Source organism: Daucus carota, chromosome 2, assembly GCF_001625215.2.
Source record: "Daucus carota subsp. sativus chromosome 2, DH1 v3.0, whole genome shotgun sequence".
Classification (NCBI taxonomy): Eukaryota; Viridiplantae; Streptophyta; class Magnoliopsida; order Apiales; family Apiaceae; genus Daucus; species Daucus carota.
Genome location: NC_030382.2, coordinates 18,943,153 through 18,968,763, shown reverse-complemented (window position 1 = coordinate 18,968,763; position 25,611 = coordinate 18,943,153). Strand labels below are relative to the sequence as shown.

At 34.4% G+C, this 25,611-nt stretch overlaps 1 protein-coding gene and 1 pseudogene across 1 annotated transcript in view; both read left to right on the top strand.

Moving 5' to 3' along the window:
- LOC108206440 (DNA replication licensing factor MCM3-like) overlaps positions 1 to 21,758 on the top strand; it is a 61,118-nt gene extending 39,360 nt beyond the window's left edge. The window contains exons 6-7 of the mRNA XM_064086538.1: positions 20,302 to 20,611; positions 20,714 to 21,758. Of these exons, the coding sequence (XP_063942608.1) occupies positions 20,302 to 20,611; positions 20,714 to 20,737 (334 nt within the window). The 3' untranslated portion in view covers positions 20,738 to 21,758. The remainder of the gene's footprint in view (positions 1 to 20,301; positions 20,612 to 20,713) is intronic.
- On the top strand, positions 13,403 to 15,405 carry LOC135150108 (heat shock protein 90-5, chloroplastic-like; annotated as a pseudogene).
- Positions 21,759 to 25,611: the final 3,853 nt, after the last annotated feature.

Genomic DNA, 25,611 nt, shown 5'->3' with positions numbered 1-25,611 from the left:
AATCAATTCACAAATAAAACATCAATAAAGCATCAAGAAAAGATACCAATCAAATATTTCACAGATGAATTAATCATGCTTCTATTATTCTATCAAAGTCAATCATGAAACAAATAGGCATATAATTGTCATGGATCACAATTTAACTAAGATAAAATAATAATTACTTATGCAATATCATATAATTATCAGATCAGCATATAACAACTAAAATCATGACAATCATACAAAGATATTCGCAAGCCCGAGGGAAAAGTTGAAGAAAAGTTCACGAGTCTTATACAGATAATCATTAAACACAAGTGTACTCACACAACTCCTCGCAGAAAAATATTAACAATTAATATTAGTGATCTATATATAAGCATGCAAAATATCACTAACACTAAAAGTATCACAACTATATGCAGTTAGACATGAAATAAAATATCAATTAATAAATCATCAAATATCCAACACAAATAGTTATGCTTCAAGTATATACACTAATATAAATGGATTCAGCCTAGAGAGAATCTAAGTAACTCCACAAATACTAGTATATCATGACCAAATTCTAACTAGATTTCAACCACATACCAATTACTGATACAAGTCACAAGTCTAGTAACAAATAAGTCATGCTTCAGATTTTATACCTATAAAAATGAATTCAACCTAGAAATAATCCTAAGTATGTTCACAAATACAGAAATATCACGACCAGATTATGACAAACTTCTCTACTAGATACCAATTGTTGAAGAGGTATAGATCAAGAAAAATAAAATAATTAAGTCATGCTTCATGTCATCCCTAATCATTTAAATCATGAACAAATAAGTCACTTAATTGTCATGCAACACAATTTAAATAATTGAAATAACAAACACTCATGCTAAAACTGAATAATCACCATCTAAGCATGCAAAGCAATAATCATGGCAATCACATATAATAGCAAAAAGCACGAGGTACTGGATTTTAAATAAATTCACAAGTCCTATGTATAGACAATTTAATACTCATGAATTCATTTAAGAAATACGATAGACATGCTCATGAAAGAAGTAATACCTTATGTAAAATATAGTATGTGATCTACTTGCAGTTAAGTAAAGTGATAAGTTGAATACCTCTGAGACTTGACATTTCAGTTGATGTATCTTTCTTGTACTGATCAAGTCCAGTGGTTGTTGGCATAAGTCTTGGCAGGTCTAGAATCTTCCAAAATGCGCATATTCAAAAGATCCTTGACTTCCTTTTATTGCCATCATTCTTTAGGCTAACTAGTAGGCCATAAGGAATTGCAACTTTCTAACAAACTCATCATATCACTAATCTGCATTCACTTAGCATTTATCTTGCACAAGTGACGTTACTCCACATATAATATAATCATGGTATCACAGCACAGATAGTTGTATTGTGTGTGCCTTGTATCATGAGAGGTAATAATTTGGATACCAAATATGACTCTAGCAAACAGATATTTAAAATAATATGCTAGTCAGAAGTCATACCATGTTCATGACGATCATCAGGTCTTGGAGAGTAACTCATAGAGAGCTTATGAGGAAAAAGATATACAAATTCCGTTGGATCTGCAACTGCAAAGTCCTTGAAATGTTGTATGAAGCTTTATCTTCTAGCTCACTATAATATCCTGAACCAACGTCTCGTCAATGGTGCTTTAGTTTAATCATGAAGGTCGTTGAGTCCCCTAAGATGTAGAGTCCTGAACTTGAAGATTCTGTTTCCATCATCTTCATAACCTTCTCCTTTGTAGTAACTCTAAGCAACCAAATTGGCTTGTCCCTCGTAACAGAGCCAAAACTATCCAGTTGGAATATGAATACCCGACAAGTACTAAGTACTGAATTGTCTTTAGGTCAGGGTATCAGAATCCGCACAATCTGCTTTACAACTTGATTGAGATCATATTGTTGTGCAATCATTCAATTTGGATCCCTTTAAGAGCTTCTGAATCTTCCTCAAGTTTCACTTCAGATTGAAACCCAAAGAAACAACATCCTTTCACAATAGCTCTCCTAGTCTTCACTTCACCATTAGGAACATTTAAGAACTAGAATCCGGGAATGATATACACTCAAACCCTTTGTCTAAGCAGATACGTTCTTGATATGTCTTGTTCATCTTCAATGTGGTGTTGAGTTTGACTAGTGGATCCACCAAATGCTCCCCCTAAGCTGTTGCTGGGATCTCCTTAATAATCCTTATCCTTGCAAAGAGATTCTGCTTGGATCTGAATCATTATTAAACTAATACTATCACCTTTAACAGCTTGGAGCAAAGTGTCGTTCAATGTCCTGTCCAGACTTACAATCACCTTCTATTGATCAATCATAATCACCCTGTAGACTGTAGACTCCATTGAGTAGCCGAGGAAAGTATTCTTTGATCTTCAAATGCAAGACTTGCAAAGAGGCATTTTCCTCCAAACACATACCAAGAGTTAGTGTTTGCTTCAGATTGGCCACTGGAAAGAATGGTGTCTTTCTGGATTTATCAATGATTAGGGTTCATCTTGATCAACCTTCATTTGTGACATCTTGTCCTTCGAACACATATGAACAACACAAAAGACTCTAGAGTAGTCAACGATCATCACAAAAAGATATCTGGTTTTGTTGTAGATATAACATTAACTGATCCGTAGAAATCCATATGTATCATCTGAAGCGGCTCAGTAATGTTGATCATATCTTTGCTTCTTTGTGATGCTCCTTCGACTTCCCTATTAACATACCTCATAAGCTTCATCCATATAGAATCCCAGATGAGGTAGTCCTCTCACCAATTCTCTTCTTACGAATAAAAAGAGCTCCTTGTTTTGACATACAAGTGTGAGAGCTTCATGTTCCATAGCTAACACTCATCCGATGAAGCTTTACTATCGAAATAGCTCACTCCATCTTCAGTTGAAGTTCCATATTAGCTACGAGCAGATTCACATCTTTCCTGATTTGAGATAAAGCACTATTCCATGAACTGACATAATGTCCTTGTCAGAGAACAGTCTGATACTCAGAATTTGTGTGCTTTGACTCTTCCAAGAAAGATATACTTCCATGATGACATTTCATAAAAGGAGCATGTTCCGTAAGAGAATCTTTGTTGTCATCTTCCAAAGATTATTGACGGAACTGCTCACATGATCACATTTGCTAACAGGGTACTTTTTGTGATTCATATGATTTCAGCTACTCAGCAAACAGAGTGCACCAAAAATCATATGGAATATATGTAACCTGCAATCACAAATGGAAAGAGTTCTATGGTCCCCAATCATAACTGGGTCCGGATGGATTAGAGATTTTTCTTTAACAGTGGTAACAACAGAAGCAACCTTAACATGCTAATTCTTATTTAGACATTGCCCTAATGTGATTCTCAAACATGCTTTTCTAAAATCAATGCAAGTACAAAGACATGCATTCATGACATGAAAATAAGCAGACATGATGTTGAATACACATGGCAAACAATCAAAGATAAGACAAGAGCAAGACAGGCAGTTATGCAATTCAGAAGATTCAGTACTCTCTACTTAAACCAATTAACACAAGTGCAACAGGTATAAAGTAGAATTACATATATTCAATAATCTTCTAAGAGCATAAGGATCTGATTCCAATATGTTGTTATATGGCATTATACTATCTCTATTACCTAAGTCAGTTTTAGATCTAACATGAAGTTCTAAAAGTTCTACTGACACAAGGTAGACATTCCATCATAGAACAAACAAATTCCTTAACAAACAATTCAGATAAATAAGCAATCTAGTTGTACTAGGAAATCTGAAAGTAAGTGTTTTAGCAAAGTTATACATGCTAGGATCATAACCCCTAAAACTAAGAGTTGTTTTCCAAAGGAAAGCTTCTAATCTCACCATTGCAAATAATCAAATCCTAAATATTCATACACATGTTAAGAATCTGCTAAAGACACATGCACAAGATTATCATCAAACCTAGTTACTAGAGAAGTGATCTAGCATACTAGTTTAACATTATCTATTGTGATGCTATCATGCTTGTGCTTGTGTGTTAAAACATTCTACTCAGAGATTTATAACATGCTTTGAATATAATGAAATAAGTATTGCAAAGTTAGAAAGAATTCATACCTGAGATGTGCAAAGTGAATCATCTTCAGAGAATGCTTGGATAGCCAGATAACCAAAGTCATCCTTCTCATCAGCAATTGATCCATCTCACACCTTTCCTAAAATAGCATAAGAACTTGTTGTGATGTTTCTTTCAAAACATCCACTTGAATTTCAGACAAGCCCTATCATCCTTGTTTGTCGAGGCTTCAAATATATATAGCAACCCTTCTTTGCTAAAGATACTTATCAATATTGTGTGCGCTGACCAACTCAGTTTTCAAACAACCTGTCGAACTGAACCCCGAAAAGTCTCCACTTGAAACCAATGGATTCCATCTGAATCTGACATGACTAAACCTCTCGGACAGTGTTATGCTAATCCTTGAAGTTCTGTCCTGACATTCTTCAAAAGTGTTAACTTTCGTCGACTTGAGCTTCCTCAAATTCAGGAGTTACAAACTCTTCTGTTCATTCCTAAGGTTCTGACATAAATGCACGAAACTGATTTGGTGGGTAATAACTCGATAATTATATCCTTAAACCTCCACAGTTCTCTATCTTTGGTTCAGCTGATTCCAAATAGATTTAGCATTGGTATAATTCACCGAGTAATTGTATATCCCTGAATCACTGAGTTAGATTGAAATCCCTTGAAGATTCGTCAGTAAAAACTTCTCTTTTCCTACTACCAGTGGTGCCATTCAAAGTTGACATTCCGAGCCCTGGAAAGATGCTTCATTGTAGATGTAGCAAATTCCCATCCTGATCTGGTGATCTGATAATCAAGTCGGAGTAATTTCTCAGATCAAGGCCTGGAGTACCTTCTTCAAAATTCACTGTCAGTAGTGTCCAATCAGTCTTCAATAGAATCTTCTTTGGATCACAATCAGCTTTGTCGAACATAGAAAACTGCTTCTAATAATCCTTTGAGTAATCAATTGGATTGGGTCATCAATGTACTTCCATTACCGGTTCTGAGAATCTGGTATTTGAAAGCCCGGTGTTTGTCTTGTAATCTGTCAGCCTCATCTGTCTCAACTAAATGTCAATCTGATTTGTCTTGGAGTAGAATAATTAAAAAGGTTACGGGACACTTGATTACTTAAACTAAGTTTAAATTATAAAGAAAATAAATTTAGAAATAAGTTTTAAAAAATGAAAGAAAATAAAATATAAAATAAACTTAGTTAAATCTATAAAGTAAATTTAATTATATTTAAAAAAATAAATTCAAATAAATTCATAATAAACTGAATAAGTTTAGAATAAATTTATTTCAAATTCATTTAGTAAATATATTAAAATTTATTAGATAAATTTAATTTTTGAAAATATTCAAGTGTCTCGTCTCCAATTAAATCATAACTTCCAGAACACACGAAATTGAACCCTTGAACTTGAACTTATATCCATAATCAGTTAAATCCTCTTAAATTTATATTTTATATTTTAACTTAAATTTAAATCATAAACTATACAAATTTAAATAATAAATTTATAAAAATTTATGATAAACTTGATAAAGTCTAAGAGTAAACTTTACAAGTCTGAAATAAATTTAAGCAAATTTATTAAATGAATATAGTAAAGTTTATAAAGTAAATTTAATTAAGTTTATAAGATAAATTTAATTAATTCATAATAAACTCAATTAATAAGTTTAAAATAAATTAAGTCAAATTTATAAAATAAACTTTTTAAAATTTAAAGTATAAATTTATAAGTCCCGGTCCAAAGTTCAGTATCCGACAGATAATCCTTGCTTAGGCCTACGGACAAATTCAGCAACACAAACCGGAAGAACATTTCCCCTAATCGAATATCAAAAGCTAGGTTCTTGATTTTCCGTACGATAAGGATCCTGATTTGTATATCAATCAGCCTGCTCTGATACCAATTGTTAGGTCCAAAGTATCGTAGAAGGGGGGGTTGAATACGATACTTACTACAATTTAAAATTCTTTCGAATCTTGCGGATAAATAAATTGCAGTCCTGTAATGGGTTTCGTGTTCCGGATATTTATTGGGTCGGTTTCTGAGGATAGGAAAATATTAAACCAACACATAATATTTTCCAAGGTATATCTGTATATTGATAAATACCTCGAAGGGTGCTATAAATCCAAACCCGAAGGTTGGCTACAATGACCACTCCTCTAAATATTACAAGCCCTATCCACTACAAATATTTACGGTACAAAACTAGGCTAGGGTGTGTGTATATTTGAGAGAGTTTGTGCATAGCACTTGGCCATCCATCCCGAAGGATGATGTGAATTGTGAGAACCACAATCACATATTTATAGGCTTTCATAAACTAACCATGGTTAACGAGTTCGTCCTGGACGGATTGAGTTCGTCCTGGACGGATTCAGATATCCAAAATAAATCTAACTCCAAAACAAAGTTGCGCCACAGCTGTTGATTAGAGGAGCAACATTTGACCAGGTCAAATGTTGTTCCAATATAGTGCTTCCCTTGTAGAGTTTGTGACTTAGAAATTATTCGAAGTTACAAGGAGTTTGTGACTTGAGTTGTTGGTTAGAGGAGCAACATTTGACCGGTCAAATGTTGTTCCAATATAGTGCTTCCCTTGTAGAGTTTGTGACTTAGAAATTATTCTAAGTTACAAGGAGTTTGTGCCAAGAGTTGTTGGTAGAGGAGCAACATTTGACCGGTCAAATGTTGAGCCAAGGTCAAACCTTGCGCCTGGGTCAAATGTTGCGCCCGGGTCAAACCTTGCGCCTTGGTCAAATGTTGCGCCCGGGTCAAACCTTGCGCCTTGGTCAAATGTTGCGCCACAGAGTGTACAAGAGGTACTTGGTGACTTAGAGAAATTCTAAGGCAAATATGAACTTGCTCCACCATTGTAATGCTTCCCTTGTTATCACTCCTTTGACTGAGATTGACTTGAATTTGCTCCATCCATATATTTATATTATATTATATTCATAATATTATATAAATATATGTATAAATAAAGATATATATATAAATGTATATAAATAATATTTATATAAACATATAGTAATATATATATACATATATTTAAATATATTCTCATATATTTAAATATATATAATATACATAAAATTATATGTAAATATAAATATAAATATATATAGGGATATATATATATATATATATGATTATCTATAGATATAAATATACACATATTTATGCACATAATATAATATATATATACACTTAAATATATAAATGTTTATGTAAAATATAAATACATATACTATATACATATATATTTATTTAAATATATATACATATAAATATACATATACATATGTTTAAAAACATATATACATATATATTATATATATTATATTTAATTAAATATACATATATACATATATAATTATATTTGTACATATACAAATATATAAGTGCACACATATATAAAATGTCACTTCCTGATATGGCTTTCTGTGGAAGCTTTGACATATGGCATTTGAGCAGTAAGCTTTGACATAGCTGGCATTTGGCTTGACTTGGCTTTGGAACAAATGACTTGATATGACTGGATCAATTCTTCGATCGATAAATACTTTGCAAAGCTCCGTACGTGCTGACGCTTAGTGCACTGGTCTGGTTCACAAGCGACTAACACTGAAGTTAAACATTGTACCGTCTTTGTCAGCAAACATTGATCAGTCGGTTCCGGGTTAGTTTATGCTTCAGTTTGTTGATTGTAATTAACCAACCAAGATATATAAAAATATCTTGCTTCAGGGGTTGCACTGAAATCTTTCGAGTACTTGGACAACATCTTCATTGCTTCCACAATCTTGAATACTTCAATCTTTATTCTTCACTGAGGCATGAACATATTAATGAACTTCTTCCAGTGAACTTATTCCTTCAAGACTGTAGATGGCTTCTTCAACCTTTGTCTTCGTATCTTCCGATTCCGGTGCAGGCGTAGTGTTATTTACTTGTCCTGTTCTATTGTTGAGTTATCATCCCTATGTAACAGATAGGGTTGTCTTTATATTTAGACTTACAGAAGATGCAGACATTGAAAGATTTGCTGCAGAATTGCTGCAAGAGCTTGGTGAAGAAGTTGGTGATTTGGCTGCTGAGTCCAACATTGCTATTCAGCAACAAATTCTGGATGAAGCCAAGAAGAATATGGAAAGAAGGCTAGAAAGAAGACTAGGGCTGGTGTGAAGAAAAATGTACCAAACCTAACTGTGGTACATGAAGAAGAAAAAGTTAAGTCTCGAATACAAGATCCACCCCCTGTTTCTACTGCTCAATCAGAACCCTTCATAAATCCAGAAGAGCTAAAAGAAGAGCCTGTAGAGTTTGACATCTCATCCATGAATTTCCCAAAAATCTTTGTGACTAAAGAGGATGAGCTAGCAGATTCTCTGAGGCCAAAGAAAAGTAAAACTGGAGGCAAAGCCAAGCATGTGCATAGCAACATCAAAAAGAAAGGAGGAAATCCTAAAATGCATGATCCAGTTGGACCTATTCAAGTTAAGTCTCCCTCAAGAGAAGTGGTTATCCCTCCTGTGCCAGAGATTGTCAAGGTCCCTAAATCTACTTATGCTTATGCATTTCATATCAGTGAACAGCCCCCAATCAATCTGTATCTGAATGAACTGCTAAGTGTAAAGGCCTTGACAAGGACTAAGAAGCTTGCAGAAAGGTTGGAATTCCACTACTCATCTCAGGCAAGAATTGCTTGGCCACTAGAAAGGATCTTAGATCAAGACTACAATGATTTGAAGACAGTGTACTTGAAGCTGGACAATAGAACCTCATATTCACAGGGAATCAGAAGTGAAATTCTTAAAAGAATTGAAGATATAAGGAAGAAATGGAATGAACCTTCTGATCTCCCCTTAAGATTGTCCCTTCCTGATATTGGTAGCTGCATTCACAATCATCCCTCAAGACTGATGACTTTTAGAGATGATCAAGGCATTAAGAGATTTTTCAGATTAAAGGATCATGCTAGAAATGCTGATGTAGACATCTTGAGGGCAATGCAGAACAAACTCAATTCTAAGATCACAGAAGAGGCCAAGTTCATTGAAGATCTAGAGAGGGAGATAAACAAGAAATTGTCCAGACAGAAGAAAAGGAAACAATGAATATCTGCTCAGTCTAGAGGAGCAAAAATCCAATCCTTGTAAAACTCTTATCTTTTAGCAATTAAAATTCTTTTCTTAAATGCAAAGATATTTGTTTTCTTTATTGTGTGTTTTGTAATCATCAAGCACCTCAAATTTATATCTGAAATTCCTACAGATATAAATAGGGGGAGATTGTTAGGAATATGTGATGCTTGATGATACAAAGTATTTTATTCTTACTTAAAATAAAATTGCATGTAGCTGATCAATTGATGGCATGTTAAGGCAGTATCAATTGATCAGATTGACCCATCAACGGATGATGAGGTACTGTAACAAAGCTGGAGTATTTTAGCAGTTGATGTAAAAATAATGTGTACTTTTAGATTAGCAGTTGATCTATCAATGGATGTTTAGATAGGGTGACATAATCGTAAATATGAGAAGTCATGTAATCTATCCAAGTGAAGTGAAGATCGATCGGTAATTTTAAAGTATCAATGGCTATTTGGAAGAAAGATTATCAACCGCTATATCAACATTATCATTATCCCATAACTCAAAGAAGACTATCAATTGCTATTTCAGGGTATTATCAATTGATAATATTAGCAATTGATTATCAGCAATTGACAGCTACAAGTCAGGTAAAAGACAAAGTTCACATGGGTTGATGTGACAGATGCTGCACCAGCTTTGGAAGCTAAACCAAAAGGAGTTTAGTCAAATATTGAGAACCTCTGAAACAACCCGGGTCAAATCCCGAATCTTTTTCGAAAATCGGGTCAAGTCCCGAATTCCGATTCCGAAAATAAGCCCAAATATACTGGCCCAACTGCAACAACTTGGGTAATCCACAAGCCCACCACAGGCCCCCAAAAGATCATGATTTGTTGGTGCAATTGGTAGTAGTATTTATGCTTATAAACTGAACTAAAGTCCACACACTCCTCGATGTGGGACTGGGGTGTTACAAACTCCCCCACTTAAATTCCTGACGTCCTCGTCAGGCCGAAACGGATAGCCCATAGGCCCAGATCGAAACTCTCTAGCCATTGTGGGATAATACCGGCTGGCTTCGTGTCCCCGCCTCCGGATCTCTGTCCATTGCAGGATAATACCACCAGCCTTCGTGTCCCCACCTCTGGCAACTTGACGAATCAAGCTTTCGAGAGCCTGCTCTGAATACCATATGTGACAACCCGGGTCAAATCCCGAATCTTTTTCGAAAATCGGGTCAAGTCCCGAATTCCGATTTCGAAAATAAGCCCAAATATACTGGCCCAACTGCAACAACTTGGGTAATCCACAAGCCCACCACAGGCCCCCAAAAGATCATGATTTGTTGGTGCAATTGGTAGTAGTATTTATGCTTATAAACTGAACTAAAGTCCACACACTCCTCGATGTGGGACTGGGATGTTACAACCTCGAAGCCTACCATTTCTGGCAAAGCAACAAGAATTTCAAGCTGCCAAATGCAGTATCAAGTCCAAGAAATTCTATATTTGTACTAGCTAGAAAGTGAGTAGGAAAATACTTTACAGACTAGTTTTGTTTGTAGTAGTATATATTCACTTTGTAATTTACATTTCAAAGTATCCAAACACCAAGAACTGAAGAGCAAAGCACTAGAGAAAGTTAGCAAGAAATTGTAAGTTTCTGCTCTTCATTCTTTTGTAAGCAGCCAAGTATTTTTACTTGGAAGGTTCTTGATATAAAAATCTCTCAGGTGGATCAAACAATCCACCTGAAATTTTTAAGATCCTTGTTCTTTAAATTTCTGTTTTAGCTTTTATATTCTCTTGTAGTTTGAATATAATCTGTTGTGCAAAAGTTGTTCAAATTTTTGTAGATTGTATTCAACCCCCCCCTTCTACAATCTAACTTATTGTTTGCATTGTCTAAATAACAACCTTGTTAACAGAACATGTGATTGTAGAGTGTTTCAACTGACTGGTATTCCTTGCCCACATGCAGTTTCAGCCATTCATAGTAGCAGACAACAACCTACAGCCTTTGTTTCTGACTACTATACAAGAGAAAAGTATTTACAGTCATACAACTACCCTATAGAAGCACCCAAAGGTGAGGAGTTTTGGGAATTTGAATCAAATCAACCACTTCTACCCCCTGACATTCCAAAGAAGCTCAGGGGTAGGCCAAAAAAATTGCGAAGGAGGGAGGACTGGGAAGGGGGAAACAGGACTAGGTCAAGTCAGGTGACAGCAAGTCAAGTGGGATTTGAGGTTCAAAGGTTTGATGGGAGGAGGGTTATACATTGTAGTTTATGTGGGGATGCTGGACATAGAAAGAATAGGTGTCCTAATCCTAAAGGTCCAGCTAAAGAAACCAACGATGATAGGGGAAAAGCAGTTCAGGAGGAAGGACAACAAGGTGAAGAGTCAAACAACAAGCCAAAGAGAGCATACAAACCTAAAATAAAAGCTAATGTATCATGGAGGAGTAACAAGACTGCGCAGATGGAAGCCACTGAAGAAGATATTGTCTATAGAGCCGAACATAGTGATGCAGATGATGAACAAGAAGGGAACTATATTTAACGAAGACATAAGCTGACTGTGAGAAGGAGGCTTCCTGTTAGTCTTCAAGAGGACTAGTTAGCCATAGTCTTGAGAAAGAATAGTTATCTTTTGAACCTATATGAACGACTTTGTTGCCTGTGATGAATGGTCTGAACTTATATTTATAAAATAGTTGTTAACTTGTTTTATGGCTATAATGGTTTTAACTTGTTAGTCTTACTATCCTCCATAAATGGACGTAATCCTCATTGTTAAGAATTCTGATCTTAAAGGCTGTGATTCATCCCTAGCATTGTTTCTTCCATGCATGAGATTGTGAATATTTGAAATTATGCAGTTAAAATATATCAATTCTTTTACTACTTGTTAGTCGTAAAAAGATTCAATTAGGCTAGCTTGCATATATCGACCAGTAACTTGTAAAGTACTGGAATGGATTTGGCCTTTTTCTGCACAAAAACAACTTCGTCGTGCATAGAAAATAGCACCAAAAATCTAATACCATCACATATAAAGAAGATCTTTTATTTTCTGGCAAATGGTCCAACCTATTGTTGTTGAGGATGTTAAGCGAGAAGTTAAGAATTTGCAGGCTTTAAGTGGCCATTTGATCATTATACAGAATTAGCAATGTTTTGTCATACATAATTGTTCATGAAAAGTTAAGTCCGACTTAGTTAACTTCACTTTGGAGTAAAAAGATATACCTTTTTTTATTGTGATTATATTTTTGTAACATGTGAACATCTGAAATGCAGATTGTTCAGTTATCCCTTCTGAAGCTGCAAAGATGGACCAAGTTATTAATGAAATTTTTATTTAATGTGTCCTGTGTTACAATGAGTATGTTTTAGTTCTGATTCTCGGTGGAATTCTCTCATTTTGAGCGGCGCGAGTGCAAGCTTCCGAGGAGAGTTTCTGGCAATCAATTAGCCTGCATATATTTTCTTTGTCTGGGTCTGCCAAACATGGGTGTGTTTAGATTTCAATCTTCAAGCATAATTTTATTATATATTAAGATTTTTCTTGCTGAAAGATACATACATGGCAAAATTTCTATTAATGATGTGCCACATCAGATTATTAATGACACGTCATCACCTGTTGTTAAGTCATGTTTGGAAAAATTATTTAGATGTACATATTACCGACTTAAATGACTTGTTTGATACCGTTTTGAGTTAAGTGACCAACTAGATACATTAAGTCCACTTGAATGACTCACTTAGATTATTAACCCATCTACTTCTATATATTATATGGCGACAAGGGGCAAAAAGAGCTAAAAAAAGGTGCGTGAAATTACCAGCTTATCCCTAAATATTACTCCCTCCGTCCCAAAAAGAGTGAGCTGGTTTGACTTTCACGGAGATTAAGAAAAATGTAGTAAGTTTAGTTGAAAAGTGGGTAAAGTGGTGGGACCTACCAATATTTAATAATAGATTTGAGATAGTGGAGAAAGATAGTGGGTGTAATAGTGTTTATATTATTATAGAAAAGAGATAGTGGAAGAAAGTAGTGGGTGTAATAGTGAAAAGTAGTGTTCAAAAATAGTAAGTATTGTAGGTTCATTCTTTTTGGGACGTCCCAAAAAGGAATAAGGGTCACATAAAATGGGACGGAGGGAGTATGTAATTAAAGAAATGCCAATGTTCCGTATTACTATAATCGTAACGGTCCGAATAAATGGCCGCCTGAAAAAGAATTGGGCAGAGAGACAATCAAAGGTGTGCAGACAACTTGATTTGGCTGCCAAGAATTCAATCGTAGAAAAACATGAGTTACAGAAGGTGAGGGCTCAAAGTTTATCAATTTCTCAGTATAGTTGATGAATGTATCTTTGGCGCCGATGAGTTTTTTTTGTGTTTTATATGTTTGGGAGCGTAGTCTCTCCCTCAGTGTTGATGAGTGGTGTATCCGATAACTCCAATAGTGGAATGACAATACCAAAGGGAGGTTTACGCACTGCGAGTTGATCAGTCCAAAACATATGGTTAATCAACGGGCGGGAAGAGAGAAAAGAATCAAGAGGGTGTTCATCTGAGCCTGGATTTTGGGGTATGGTAAATGTGCAGTTATATTTTTTTAGCAATATGGTTTCCCACTATGTTTATAGAATTGTAGTACTTAGTTTTTTACTTTCTGCAGATGGGACTTACGAAGATGTTATTGTGACTGCATTGAAAGATTTTGGGATAAGAATGTTTATTAGAATATAAAATGCTTGATTCTGCAGGTTTGTGGTTTCAGAATTCAGGCCCTGACCCCGACAATGGGACCATCACTATCACGTAAGCTAATTCATTGCTCTAGGCTTTGGCCGCATATTTATTTGTTCCGTATGAGTTGTTAGGTTATACGGATTTTAATTGCTGTATAGACACTGGTATTGGCATGACCAAGAAGAGCTTATAGATTGTTTGGGAACTATTGCTCCGACTGGTACTTCAAAATTCTTAGCTCAGAGTGGTTATGGTACTACTGCTTATAGATTGTTTGGGAACTATTGCTCAGAGTGGTACTTCAAAATTCTTAGCTGCTCTCAAGGTAATTATAAGTCAAATAAATATCGGCTGTTAAGAACTCCAGCTCAGTCTTTACAGTCTATTTATTTTTTCTTCTTATAGGAAAGTAAGGATGTTGGAGCCGATAATGCTTTGATTGGTCAATTTGGTCTTGGGTTCTACTCAGCATTTTTGGTCTCCGAGAAGGTGAAAACAGAGTCCTGTTCATATATGAAATTAGAATTTCAATATGTCTTTCAGTTGTTTACTAATTGATAGTTTAAATTTCTGTGTAATTAGGTAGTTGTTTCCGCTAAGAGCCCAAAGTCCGATAAGCAGTACATTTGGGAAGCAGCAGCAGAAAGTAGTAAATACATGATTAAGGAAGAAACGGATCCTGAGAAAATGCTGCGTCGGGGAACCCAAATCACACTTTATTTAAGGGTATTTTACTCACATTTTTCCCTTGAGTCTTAGCATGGGTCGAAAGCACGACTAATTACACCAATTTTGTAAAAGTACTGTAATGTTTTATATATTGTGCTTGGAAATAGTAATGCGCCACCTGTGAGTTGTACCTTCTTTGAGTGTGCTGCTTCCGTTAAGGCGCCAAAGCTGTCTGCTATTATAAAAAATTTTCAGTATGCAACTAACTAAATTGTTATCTTCGCAGTCGGATCACAAGTATGAATACACGGAACCAACCAAGATTCAGAATCTGGTGAAAAACTACTCGCAATTTGTTTCCTTCCCCATCTACACATGGTAAGAAAAGTTGAGGACTGTTGAGGTCAGTTTATTTATGTTGCTTCATATTTAAATGATTTCATTCAATTAAGGTATATTATTATTTTTTAACTTTGTAGGCTAGCATTTCCTGTTGCACTTTATACTAACATTATGAACTTATAAATTAATCTACTATTAAGTACAGAATCGTGGAGTTCTAGACTACTTATGCTATTCTGCTGCTGCTGCAGCCTGCCGGACTCGTTTTGCTGCTGCCGTATAAATTCTTGTCTCTGCTGTTCTACAGATTCCATACAATCGTAGCATTCCTTCTGAACTATGCTCGTTTTGTAATTCAGGTATTTACAGAGACCAGAGAACTTGTGGCCACAACATTTTTCTTCTTCATCTAGAGCTCTCAAAGAGCATTGCTAACAAGATTTTTGTATCTTATATCTCAAGAGCTTATTTGAAAAATATTTTATAAGTAGTGGTTTTGCACTTGAGCAGAAGCTTATATCGCATTCATATAAATTTGAAGCTGACCTTCTCCCTTTAACTTCAGGTTAGTTGTGCACAATGCCATCCTTTTTTGTCTTTGCGTACTCTGTAGTCTGCGATGTGAAAATCACACTTCGTTTCGACATCTACAAGGTGAGGAACTGAGTATCAATTTTCCTATATATATTAATATCTTTTTTGACACTTGAACTTTTTAATTGTAGATTCTGTTACGAAGACTCCAAATAAAATTAGATTAATGGCATGGACTAAGGTCAAACTAGATTGTTGTCAATAATGACAATAATGTGAAAAACAGAACATTTTGCATGTAGTAGTCAGTATTAAATATTAATCACCATCTACTGAAAACAACATTTAGGGTCAGATAGGAGTTCAAATGTTCTATTTGGATTAATCTGTAACAAATATAAGTGTGATGGAAAGTGAACAAAAGGCAATGGGCAATCATATGGGTTAGTAACTGATCATACGGGATTAATTAAACTATTCAAATGCATAGCTAATTATACTTTGTGCTCTAAGCCTAAAATCTCATATTGGTAAATTACTTATCGACTTCTATGGTCTATGAGTAAATAATTGCAATTAGCGCAAATAAATATAGGTCCTGCACAATTTCATGAAGATTTAGCCTTTAGACAAGTTGCATTCGCAGGAATTTAGTGATAGTTTAGCAAAATCAATTTCATTAAAAGACATCCTCATCTTTAGGACTCAGGCATCAGATATATTTAAACAAAGAACAATTACAAGTACCTTGAATGTAAAGGCTCCATATCCTCCGTCGATATATCCACTGTTATACTCCATCTCCTATGCCAAAACACAAAACACCAAATGTCCTAAATTACCCTGGAACAAGATCACATAAAGGTCTGAGCAAGAACTGTTAAAAATAGAAGCATGCAAAAAAAGAAAAAAAGAAGATGCATTAGTTACGTTTAGGATAAAACTTACTACTGGGGAGGAGTCCTATAAAATCTATGACCCCAAAGCTAAAGAAGTACAGAACTCATAAAGGAAAATCAAAGAACAGCCATTGAAGACCCTTTATCAATCTCATGGCTCTCACCTAAAAAGGTTAAGTTTTTTTCTTACAAAACTTTTGAAAGCAGCAACATTTAAAGCCCTATTGGAGCTTCATTGTTAATTACAAACAAAAATACTGTAAAGGGTCACATGCAGGCTGCTTTATTTTCCTTTTGTTGTTGAGTTTTGGTCATATTCCTTATGTTTTCTGCAAAAAGGACAGGCTCCAAACAGATGCGGAGGTACTAACTGGTTTCCTTTACACCTTGTATATGTTGATATGTAAGTTGAGTGCCTGTTTTTTCTTTTTTGTAAGGTGTTGAGTGCGTGTTGTTACTAAAGAATATTTTATTGTCATGAAGGGAAGTTGAACTCTCAGCTCTTGTGTGCTTTTTTATGATTTATCATTTATGTGATTTTCATGGTGAACGGGATAATAATAGTATAATTCCAGGTGTCTAAGTGGATTTATGTGCTTTATTTTCCTTTTGTTGTTGAGTTTTGGTCAAATTCCTTATGTTTTCTGCAAAAAGGACAGGCTCCAAACAGATGCGGAGGTACTAATTGGTATCCTTTATACCTTGTATATGTTGATATGTAAGTTGAGTGCCTGTTTTTTCTTTTTTGTAAGGTGTTTAGTGCGTGTTGTTACTAAAGAATATTTTATTGTCATGAAGGGAAGTTGAACTTTCAGCTCTTGTGTGCTTTTTTATGATTTATCATTTATGTGATTTTCATGGTGAACGGGATAATAATAGTATAATTCCAGGTGTCTCATTGGTTCATAAACGCCCAAGTGTGCCTTTGGAAGCCAGTGGTAGAAGAAATGTACATCGAGGGTGAGCTGTTTTGCTATTATACTAATCAAGAGGCCCCTCCAGTTGTGTAATCATATGTAATTGCTATGTACTTGCTGTCTACAGGTCCCAGCTCTTATCTTTCCAAAGCAGGCGGCGACAACTCAAAAAATATGACTCTGAACTTGTAAATTTATACTTTTCACTAGCCATTTGGGCTAGGTTTCTATATGAGGTTTTATCGGAAAGAAAATACCTAAGTAAGGCGATTAAACATCTTTTTCTTCTTGTAATTAGCCTGAGATGTGGCTAGGGGTATAATCCAAGCAACGAAAAGTTGGCTTTAAGACAATTGGAAATTATTGACATTGCTTCATCTGCAACTTACACATGGGGTTATATTGGTGGGAGCAACATTATTGACATAACTCTGTTCAGGTTAGAAAAGACTTGTCCTGGTTTGCTCTTAGCTAGAATGAGGCATGTTTCTTTTTCGTGTTCACAACTTTTTTATTGCTGCAGAAAAGACGGAAGGCATGCATTCATGATGCACCTGCATATAAGCTTTTCATTTCCTATAGCCGGACTATATATAACTAGACTACAACCAAAAACCTTAATCATGCAGACAAACACATCTATATACATATATACATATATTCAAAGAGGTTTAAAGGTACTCTTTCCAATCTTTTCATATAGATTTTACATGTCATACAGAACATATATTTTATACAGGAAATACTTTTTTTCTAAAAGACACATGTTAAGCTCATTGCATATGAGTGAGCAAATAATGATAGAAATGATATATGAAATTATGAATCTTCGTGTTGTTAGAACATTATTTTGTGTCAAATTGCTGGACCTGTTCATGCAAGTGGAGACCAGTACAATACGAGACCAATATAATAAAAGCTATAGTATTGTTTGACTGAATTTCTTCTATTTGTGATCTTTATCAAACAAGGAATTTCTTATTTTTAGAAATTTGTCCTGATTATCTAGAGGATAGGTTTATTTGGAAGATATGTACAATCTTTGATGGTGCTATTGTAGAATTTAGTTTTTACAATATCTAAACAATTTGGGACTTCATTGTGTCTTCAACAATTTTAATCTCATCAAAATTTGATGGAAAGAAAATTTTCCCTTCAACTGAAGTTATATGATTTTGTGAATTTATATTATAGATATACCTTCGTGTATCTTCGTGTATCTTTGAATTTCAAAATTGCCATTAGCTATTACACAAATCCTTGCAGGCTGTAGTGCGTGTTTGGCCAGAATGATTCAAGCGATTTCATCTTCGTGTGCTCCCAGCTTGTCTCCGTAGTCCAAATTCGCTGTTTGCGGAGCAAAATTGGTGGGTAGGGCCTTCGATTGTGAGTCCTGTGACATACTTATATTTGCTTCTCACCAAAGGTCAGCTTTTATATTAATTATGTGTTTGTTCGTGCGATTTTATTTGATGAGGGTGTTAGCATATTTTCATTGATTATACTCTTTTGGATTATTTTTTAATGACACTTAATCTTGTGTTGGGTATCACCATCCCGAATTGCATTTGGAGGTTTATGGCTGACAATATTTTGTTGCGTATATTCTCGATTTCGGTGAAAAATCAGAAATTTAGATGCGTTTTATTTAATATATAGACTTGTTGAAGGACAGAGTGGATTAGGAAAAAGGTGAAACCCCTGTTTGAGGACATTTTGCAAGTGTTCACAATCCTGGTTATGATTTCCATTTAATACTCTATTGTCCTGAATTTTCGTTGTGCGAGTTCTAGAATCAATTGAACTTTGATGTATTTGTTTTATTTTGCTCTGGGATTTTTGTGTGCTACTGATGATGGCCACTTCGTTAATTTTCTAACTTTGAGACTATTTGCCTCTGTTGTCTGGGCCTTTGTTCTCATTAAAATCATTTGTCCCCAAATTACTTTCTAACTTGTATTATGTTATCTAAATTGATTTCTTTATAGTTGTTGAAGATATGATCAGTGCAAATAGTCATGTTAGGCTATGGTTAGTGTTGAACGTTGGTATTGGTTGGGCGTGGAAGATTAATATTAATATAGTATTGATGTTTATTGGCAGATGGGGCCTTTTTATTAATCAGATGGACAAATCTGGTATTGCACGAGAAGTAGGTGTGTTGGCTTGTTTTTATTGCAGTTTTTCCTGAGATGTGGCTGGTTTGCTTTGTTTGGGAATAGACAAATTGGTCATTCTTGGTTGAAATTGTACTTTGCTTGCCTGTACTTTTAAAATCTGTTTGTGCTATATAGTACAGAGCCCGTGCCTTGCACGGGCTTTTACGCTAGTTACTTATAGTTATATGACCTTGTGAATAACATAATAAAACATAATCAACTTCCAATGTCTATAGACTTTACTCTCCGCACTTATATTTATAGCGAAAGTCTGGTAAACATATATCCCAGCAGGTCTTGCCAAAAAAGGGTAAAACACAGGTATTCTTATGACTTTTTAGCCTAAACTTTTAGATACCTTTTCAACTCATTGAATTCCCCAACAATAACGATGTAAAACTTCAAAGCATTTTGAAGCTTTGCTGAGACTTTTTTGTTAAACGTGTTGGCAGAACCTATTGCTTGAACAACTGATTCACGAAAGTCATTAACCAAACATATTATTGCCTTAAGCTTTGTATAAACTTAGAGATTAGTAATTACCAGACATGCATGTACACTGCACAAACACTGCTCTTGGTTATAGCCGTAACAGTATGGCAATAACAGCATAAGCAAAAAATAATAATCTTTATCAGCATTTAATCAGATGTTTGGCCTTTTTTAGAAAAAAAACACTACAAATACCAACATTTAATAGGCCAAATACTGGATTAGTTCCTTGCTCTTTTGTGACAATGTTTCCATAGATAAACTGTATCATGATTGACATATTTTATCTATTATATTTATTTTGTAAGTGCCTCGGAAGCAATGGAAATAGATGATCCTCCTGAAGTCCGGCATGTCACTGATATTTCAGCAGATAGGTTTGTCTTCTCCTCAATATCCTTTTTGGCTGCTGTCATTTATCACATGAACGACATGCTTCTGCAGCCTGAATTACAGAGGATATACTGGTTGTATGGTATCTTAAGTTTCTGTTCTGTGCCTTGTTTGCATATGCATGCACAGCACTTGGAGCACATATCTATTGGATATGTTCAGGGGGTTGTCAACAACCAGGCAGCTGCACATTACTCGAGAGCAGAGATTATGCTCCTATTAGAGGTAATAGTTACCAGCGCAGATATATTGCCTGGAAGTTTTAAAAAAATAAATAAATTATGAGCAAATCAGGTGCTAATAGCTCTTAATTCTTCAATTTTGCAGAAATGCAGGATGAAGGCAAGCTAATGTTAGCTGGAGATTTAGCATATTACGTACCGTAGACTCTTGCTGCGGAGTTACAGAAGCATATGTGCTTGTTCAATATTAACCATTTTTTAGTAGAGCCAAATGTCAATCTTCTTTATATAAGTCAATTATCAGGCACCTAGTATTCGAGTCAGCAAAGAGTATTACTATATGCATATGATGTAATAGTTGGATTTGCATGCTTCTCTTGATTTCCAGTTAACTATTAAATTATGAAACAAAACCATCATCTGCTTCTGCATATTCTTAATATCATCAGCATCAAATTTGTTTTGATGTGGTCAGCTGAAAAACGGTGAATCCTGCCTGAGCCTGGTCATAAATTTTATAGTTGCTGGCCTTTTGGTCTGTATCATGGTCTCTGCAGTGCATATGAAACCTCTGCCTCTGCATATGATTGAGGACATGTTATGGTATCTAAACGTATTGGCTTTGGGTTTAAGCCTCTCCGTAGACAGGGCCACAAATCTTCAGTAAGGGTTTTATATAAACGGAGACGAGGATTATCAAGTGGGAAGGAAGAAGAAGCTTCCAAATTATGGTGGCGATGATATGATTATTTCTGTAAGAGTTGATTGTTCAAGTATAATGTCTACACCTAATACCTGATTTCTATATATGAATCTTAATGTTGTTTTACACCTTTAAAGAAAGTAAACAGCGCCAGAATACTAAATTATATTAATACTCTTACAAACTAGTACATGACTAGAAAACAGGGAAACAACAAGAAATTTATTGTGTGAAAACCCTGACGAGGAAATCACAATAACAACTAAACATAGTGTGATACTATCTAGAAGAGCCAGACAAAGATAGCAGCAACAGCTGCAAATGCAGCAGGAACGTAAAGCGATGTAGCACCGGCAACTGGTCCAGGTGCTGGTGCAGGTGCTCCAACTTGTGCTGCTCCCATACTCGCGAAAACCAAAAGGACCATCACCACCATTGTGAAAGCATTGGCCAACTTAGAACCCTCCATACCTCCGTAAATTCTTAATTTCCGAAAAAAAAGGGTGTGGGAGAGGATAAAGTATCTGAGTATGTATATAAGCTTGTTGGAGTAAGAGTAGATGTTTGTGCAACAATGTGATGGTTTATATAGTGAGTGTCTGGACTCAAAAGTCACAAGACAACCCTAAACAGTTGTGTTCAATGTTTTTTATATTTGTAATGATTGTATTAGACACTTAAGTTGTATCATATATGTGAAATCATTTCAGGGTGGCTTGTTGCTATTTCCCCACTCCACTATCAGGTTGCACAGCTGTGCAAACATTTTGTGTTCTTTCCAGAAGTGTTATGCATTCTTTAGTACTTTTAAAATCTTGTAGCATGTGAAGCTCACAATACTGATAGAAAATGTGTTTTGTTTGGAATAGTACTATATATCTATCAGAAAGCAATCAGTTTATAGGTGTTCAGCATTTCAATGCTCTTAGTTTACCTTAGTAGACAATCTCATGCATTCACATAGAGTAAAGTCACACTGGATGCATTATTTTCTTTGTTTTTCATAGAATTTATGTTTGTCTTGATTATGAAAACATCTATTTCAAAGCAAATTCTACAACTTTGATTATAATAAAGACATAATACTCTTGAATACATCCAATCAAATAAAAAGTTATAGATATCTAAGAAAAGTCACGTCACACAGGAATCGCGGACGTTAAATTAAATTAGTCCCTAATAAGCGTTGTCTGACTTATATATTATAGGTTGAGTTGATGAAATCCTGAAACAATAGAAACTAGGAAGGACCCTTGTAATTATAAAAGAGCTTTTCTTCATTTTTCCAAACAAGGGTGCTCTTCAAATAGTAATTCCAATTTGCCATAAATTTATTTTATATCCATGCATGTTCATAAACTGTCTAATCTAACCTTTAAAAGCATTACATTATATTCTGTAATAGTTTTTTTTTTGGCAGATATTTGTAATAGCTTTATTTCACTATTGCATACTCCCTCCGTCCCCCTCAATTGTTTACATTAGAGGGGGACACGGAGACCAAGACAATGTATCAAAAATGAGTAAAGTTAGATGAAAAGTGGGTAAAGTGGTGGGATCTATCAATATTTAATAATAGATTTGAGATAGTGGAGGAAAGTAGTAGGTGTAATAGTAGTTTTTATTGTTAAATATGAGATAGTGGGGGAAGATAGTGGGTGTAATGATGGAAAAACTTACTATTTATAGTAACGTAAAGAAATGAGAGGGACATCCCAAAATAGTAACTGTAAAGAAATGAGAGGGACAGAGGGAGTACTTAAATAGGGATAGGATCAAATAAAAAAAAATTTAAGTTACAAACTTACAAATTTTTTTTTAAATTTTTTTTATTCTCCCAACCTGTTAATCCTTAGTTATAGAAAGTATTTATGTTCAAAATTATCGAAAAAACGTCACAATTTTAAAAATAACGCATAGATGAATCGTGCATTCAACACATTTCTAACTGGGGTTCAACATTGAGTGTAGAACATTAATTATCATTGCGTTGAATACATTTATAGAGATGCTTAAACTATATCTTTGGGGTTTGGGTTAGGTCTAGAAATATAAATATTGATTATATAATAGGTTTAACTTAGTTTTTACATTGAAAAATTAGTTTATGTACTACTCCAACACAATTTTAATCGATGTTCAACAAAATATCATAAAAAATGTTGAACTCAATTTATATATGTGTTGAACAAAAAAAGTTTGTAAGTTTGTACCAGAACCCTCCCCTACTTACATATTGTTAAATAATAATGATTCTCTCAAAAAGGTTTATCATTATGATTAAAGTGTCAACACAATAAAACTGTAAACACTAATTTTAAGTGTTAGTCGATAAATAGCACTCTTTTTTTTACAGAAACGCACATGCTCGTAACGAGATACATCAATAGTTTAAAAAGTTCTCTTCATTCAAAAAAACATATTATCTAGCCGAAAGACATAAAATATGTTTCCGCTAAGTTCAGACAATAAAACATAATGTCTAAAATGAAAACGTTTAACTTATAAGACCACGCTACATGAAACAAATATATTCATTAATAACAAGAAAACTAATAATAATAAACTTAATTATTACTCCTTTCATCCCACAATACAAGTTTTTTTTGAAAAAATTACGCATATTAAGAAAATATTAATTAGATATATAGTAGTAAAAACACTAAACAGTAATTTTTTTCACATGAATTATTTGGAAGTTTTTTAATCATATCGAAACAAATATTTCAGTGTGCATAAATTAGTAATGATCCATAACACCATGATTAAATATATAGTATATACCCTAAGGTAGATAGTTATTGTCATGTTCAAATGTTCTCGAAGCCGTTTTGTTGTTGATCTGTTTTCAACGTTCGTATAAAAAAAATATTCATGATTTTCATTTTTATTGTTGTCTTTTGTTTGAGTGCTCCTTGTATTCATACTGTTGTCCCCGTATCTCAATTTCAATTACATATATAAAATATACAACACATTTTGTTACATTCTACCTAGTGCCGTTAGGTAAATTTATATATTTCTAATTATTATACTATACAGTGTTTTAGAGATATTTATATATTTGGATTTCACTGCATTATTTCTAATTTTAATAATGAAATTTCTAATTTTAATAACGAAATATTTGTCGATCAAGATCTATGTCAGTGTTACAAAACGAATTTTGTGAACAACCATACAAGGTATCTGCATCAAGAGCATCTAAATGGCACGGAATTTATCTTCTTGTGCATAAATTGTAAAAGTATTTTCTAAGGTACTAAATTGTATACGTTAGAAATATGCGTGGATGTGTATGGATTTTTATAGTGCATGTATTTTGACTTTTTAAGTCCTTATAACTTAAAAGACTTTTGATTTTTTAGATACTTGTGACCTCATATATTATATCTATAAATAAATAGGCATCAAGATGGAGTTTGTACACACAACAAAATATAAACAAATCACTCTCTTCTCTCTTCTCTCTTCTCTCATTTTTAATAAAGGGCCGTTTGTTTTGGGGTAATTTACAAAGGGAAAGGGAATTAACCATATTCATTCTGTTTGTTATTGTTTGTTTACCAAAAAAGAGCATTCCCTTTGACCATTTTATGTTTTGGGTTTACCCAAAACTCTTCTATTTTCATTCACCGCACTATACTAGGGTTTTATATTCTCTTTCCCTGGTCATTACCCGCGACCATCTCCCACAAAAAAAAAGGCTCCGCGTTTTCACTCCTCTGCTTCATCTGCTTCATCATCGGATTTGTGAGAAAACTTTCCGGTACTTATTCCTTATCTTTCCTACTCTTAACCTTTCACTATTACATGCTTGTGGATCACTGTTATAGCATATCTGATACATATACATGTTATGGGTTGGATAAGCAAGGCACTGTGATTATTCAGTTGTTCAGTATTTTTGTTCAATTTTACAGAGAATGACTCGCATTGGTGCTCCATTTAGAAATAGAAGAAATTGGGACAATATTCGTTTTATAGTTACAATGATTAATTGTTTTGTAATGTTGCATCTAGTGTGGTACTCGGTTAGGAACACATTACATAATTCTCAAAGAATACAACTTGACAAAAGGACTAGAAGAAAAAGGAGATTGTATAATTTGAATCAAATGATACGGGAAAGTGACACTGTGTGTAGGAATTTCCTTCGTGTAAATCGAAGAACATTTTGTGTTCTTCTTGAGATGGTTAGAGATGTGGGTGGATTGAGTGAGACAAAAAATATGTGTTTAGAAGAGATTCTTGCAGGTTTTTTATACACACTAGCTCATCATAAAAAAAATAGAACTATCAGTGCTCATTTTTATAGAAGTGGTGAAACTGTTAGTAGG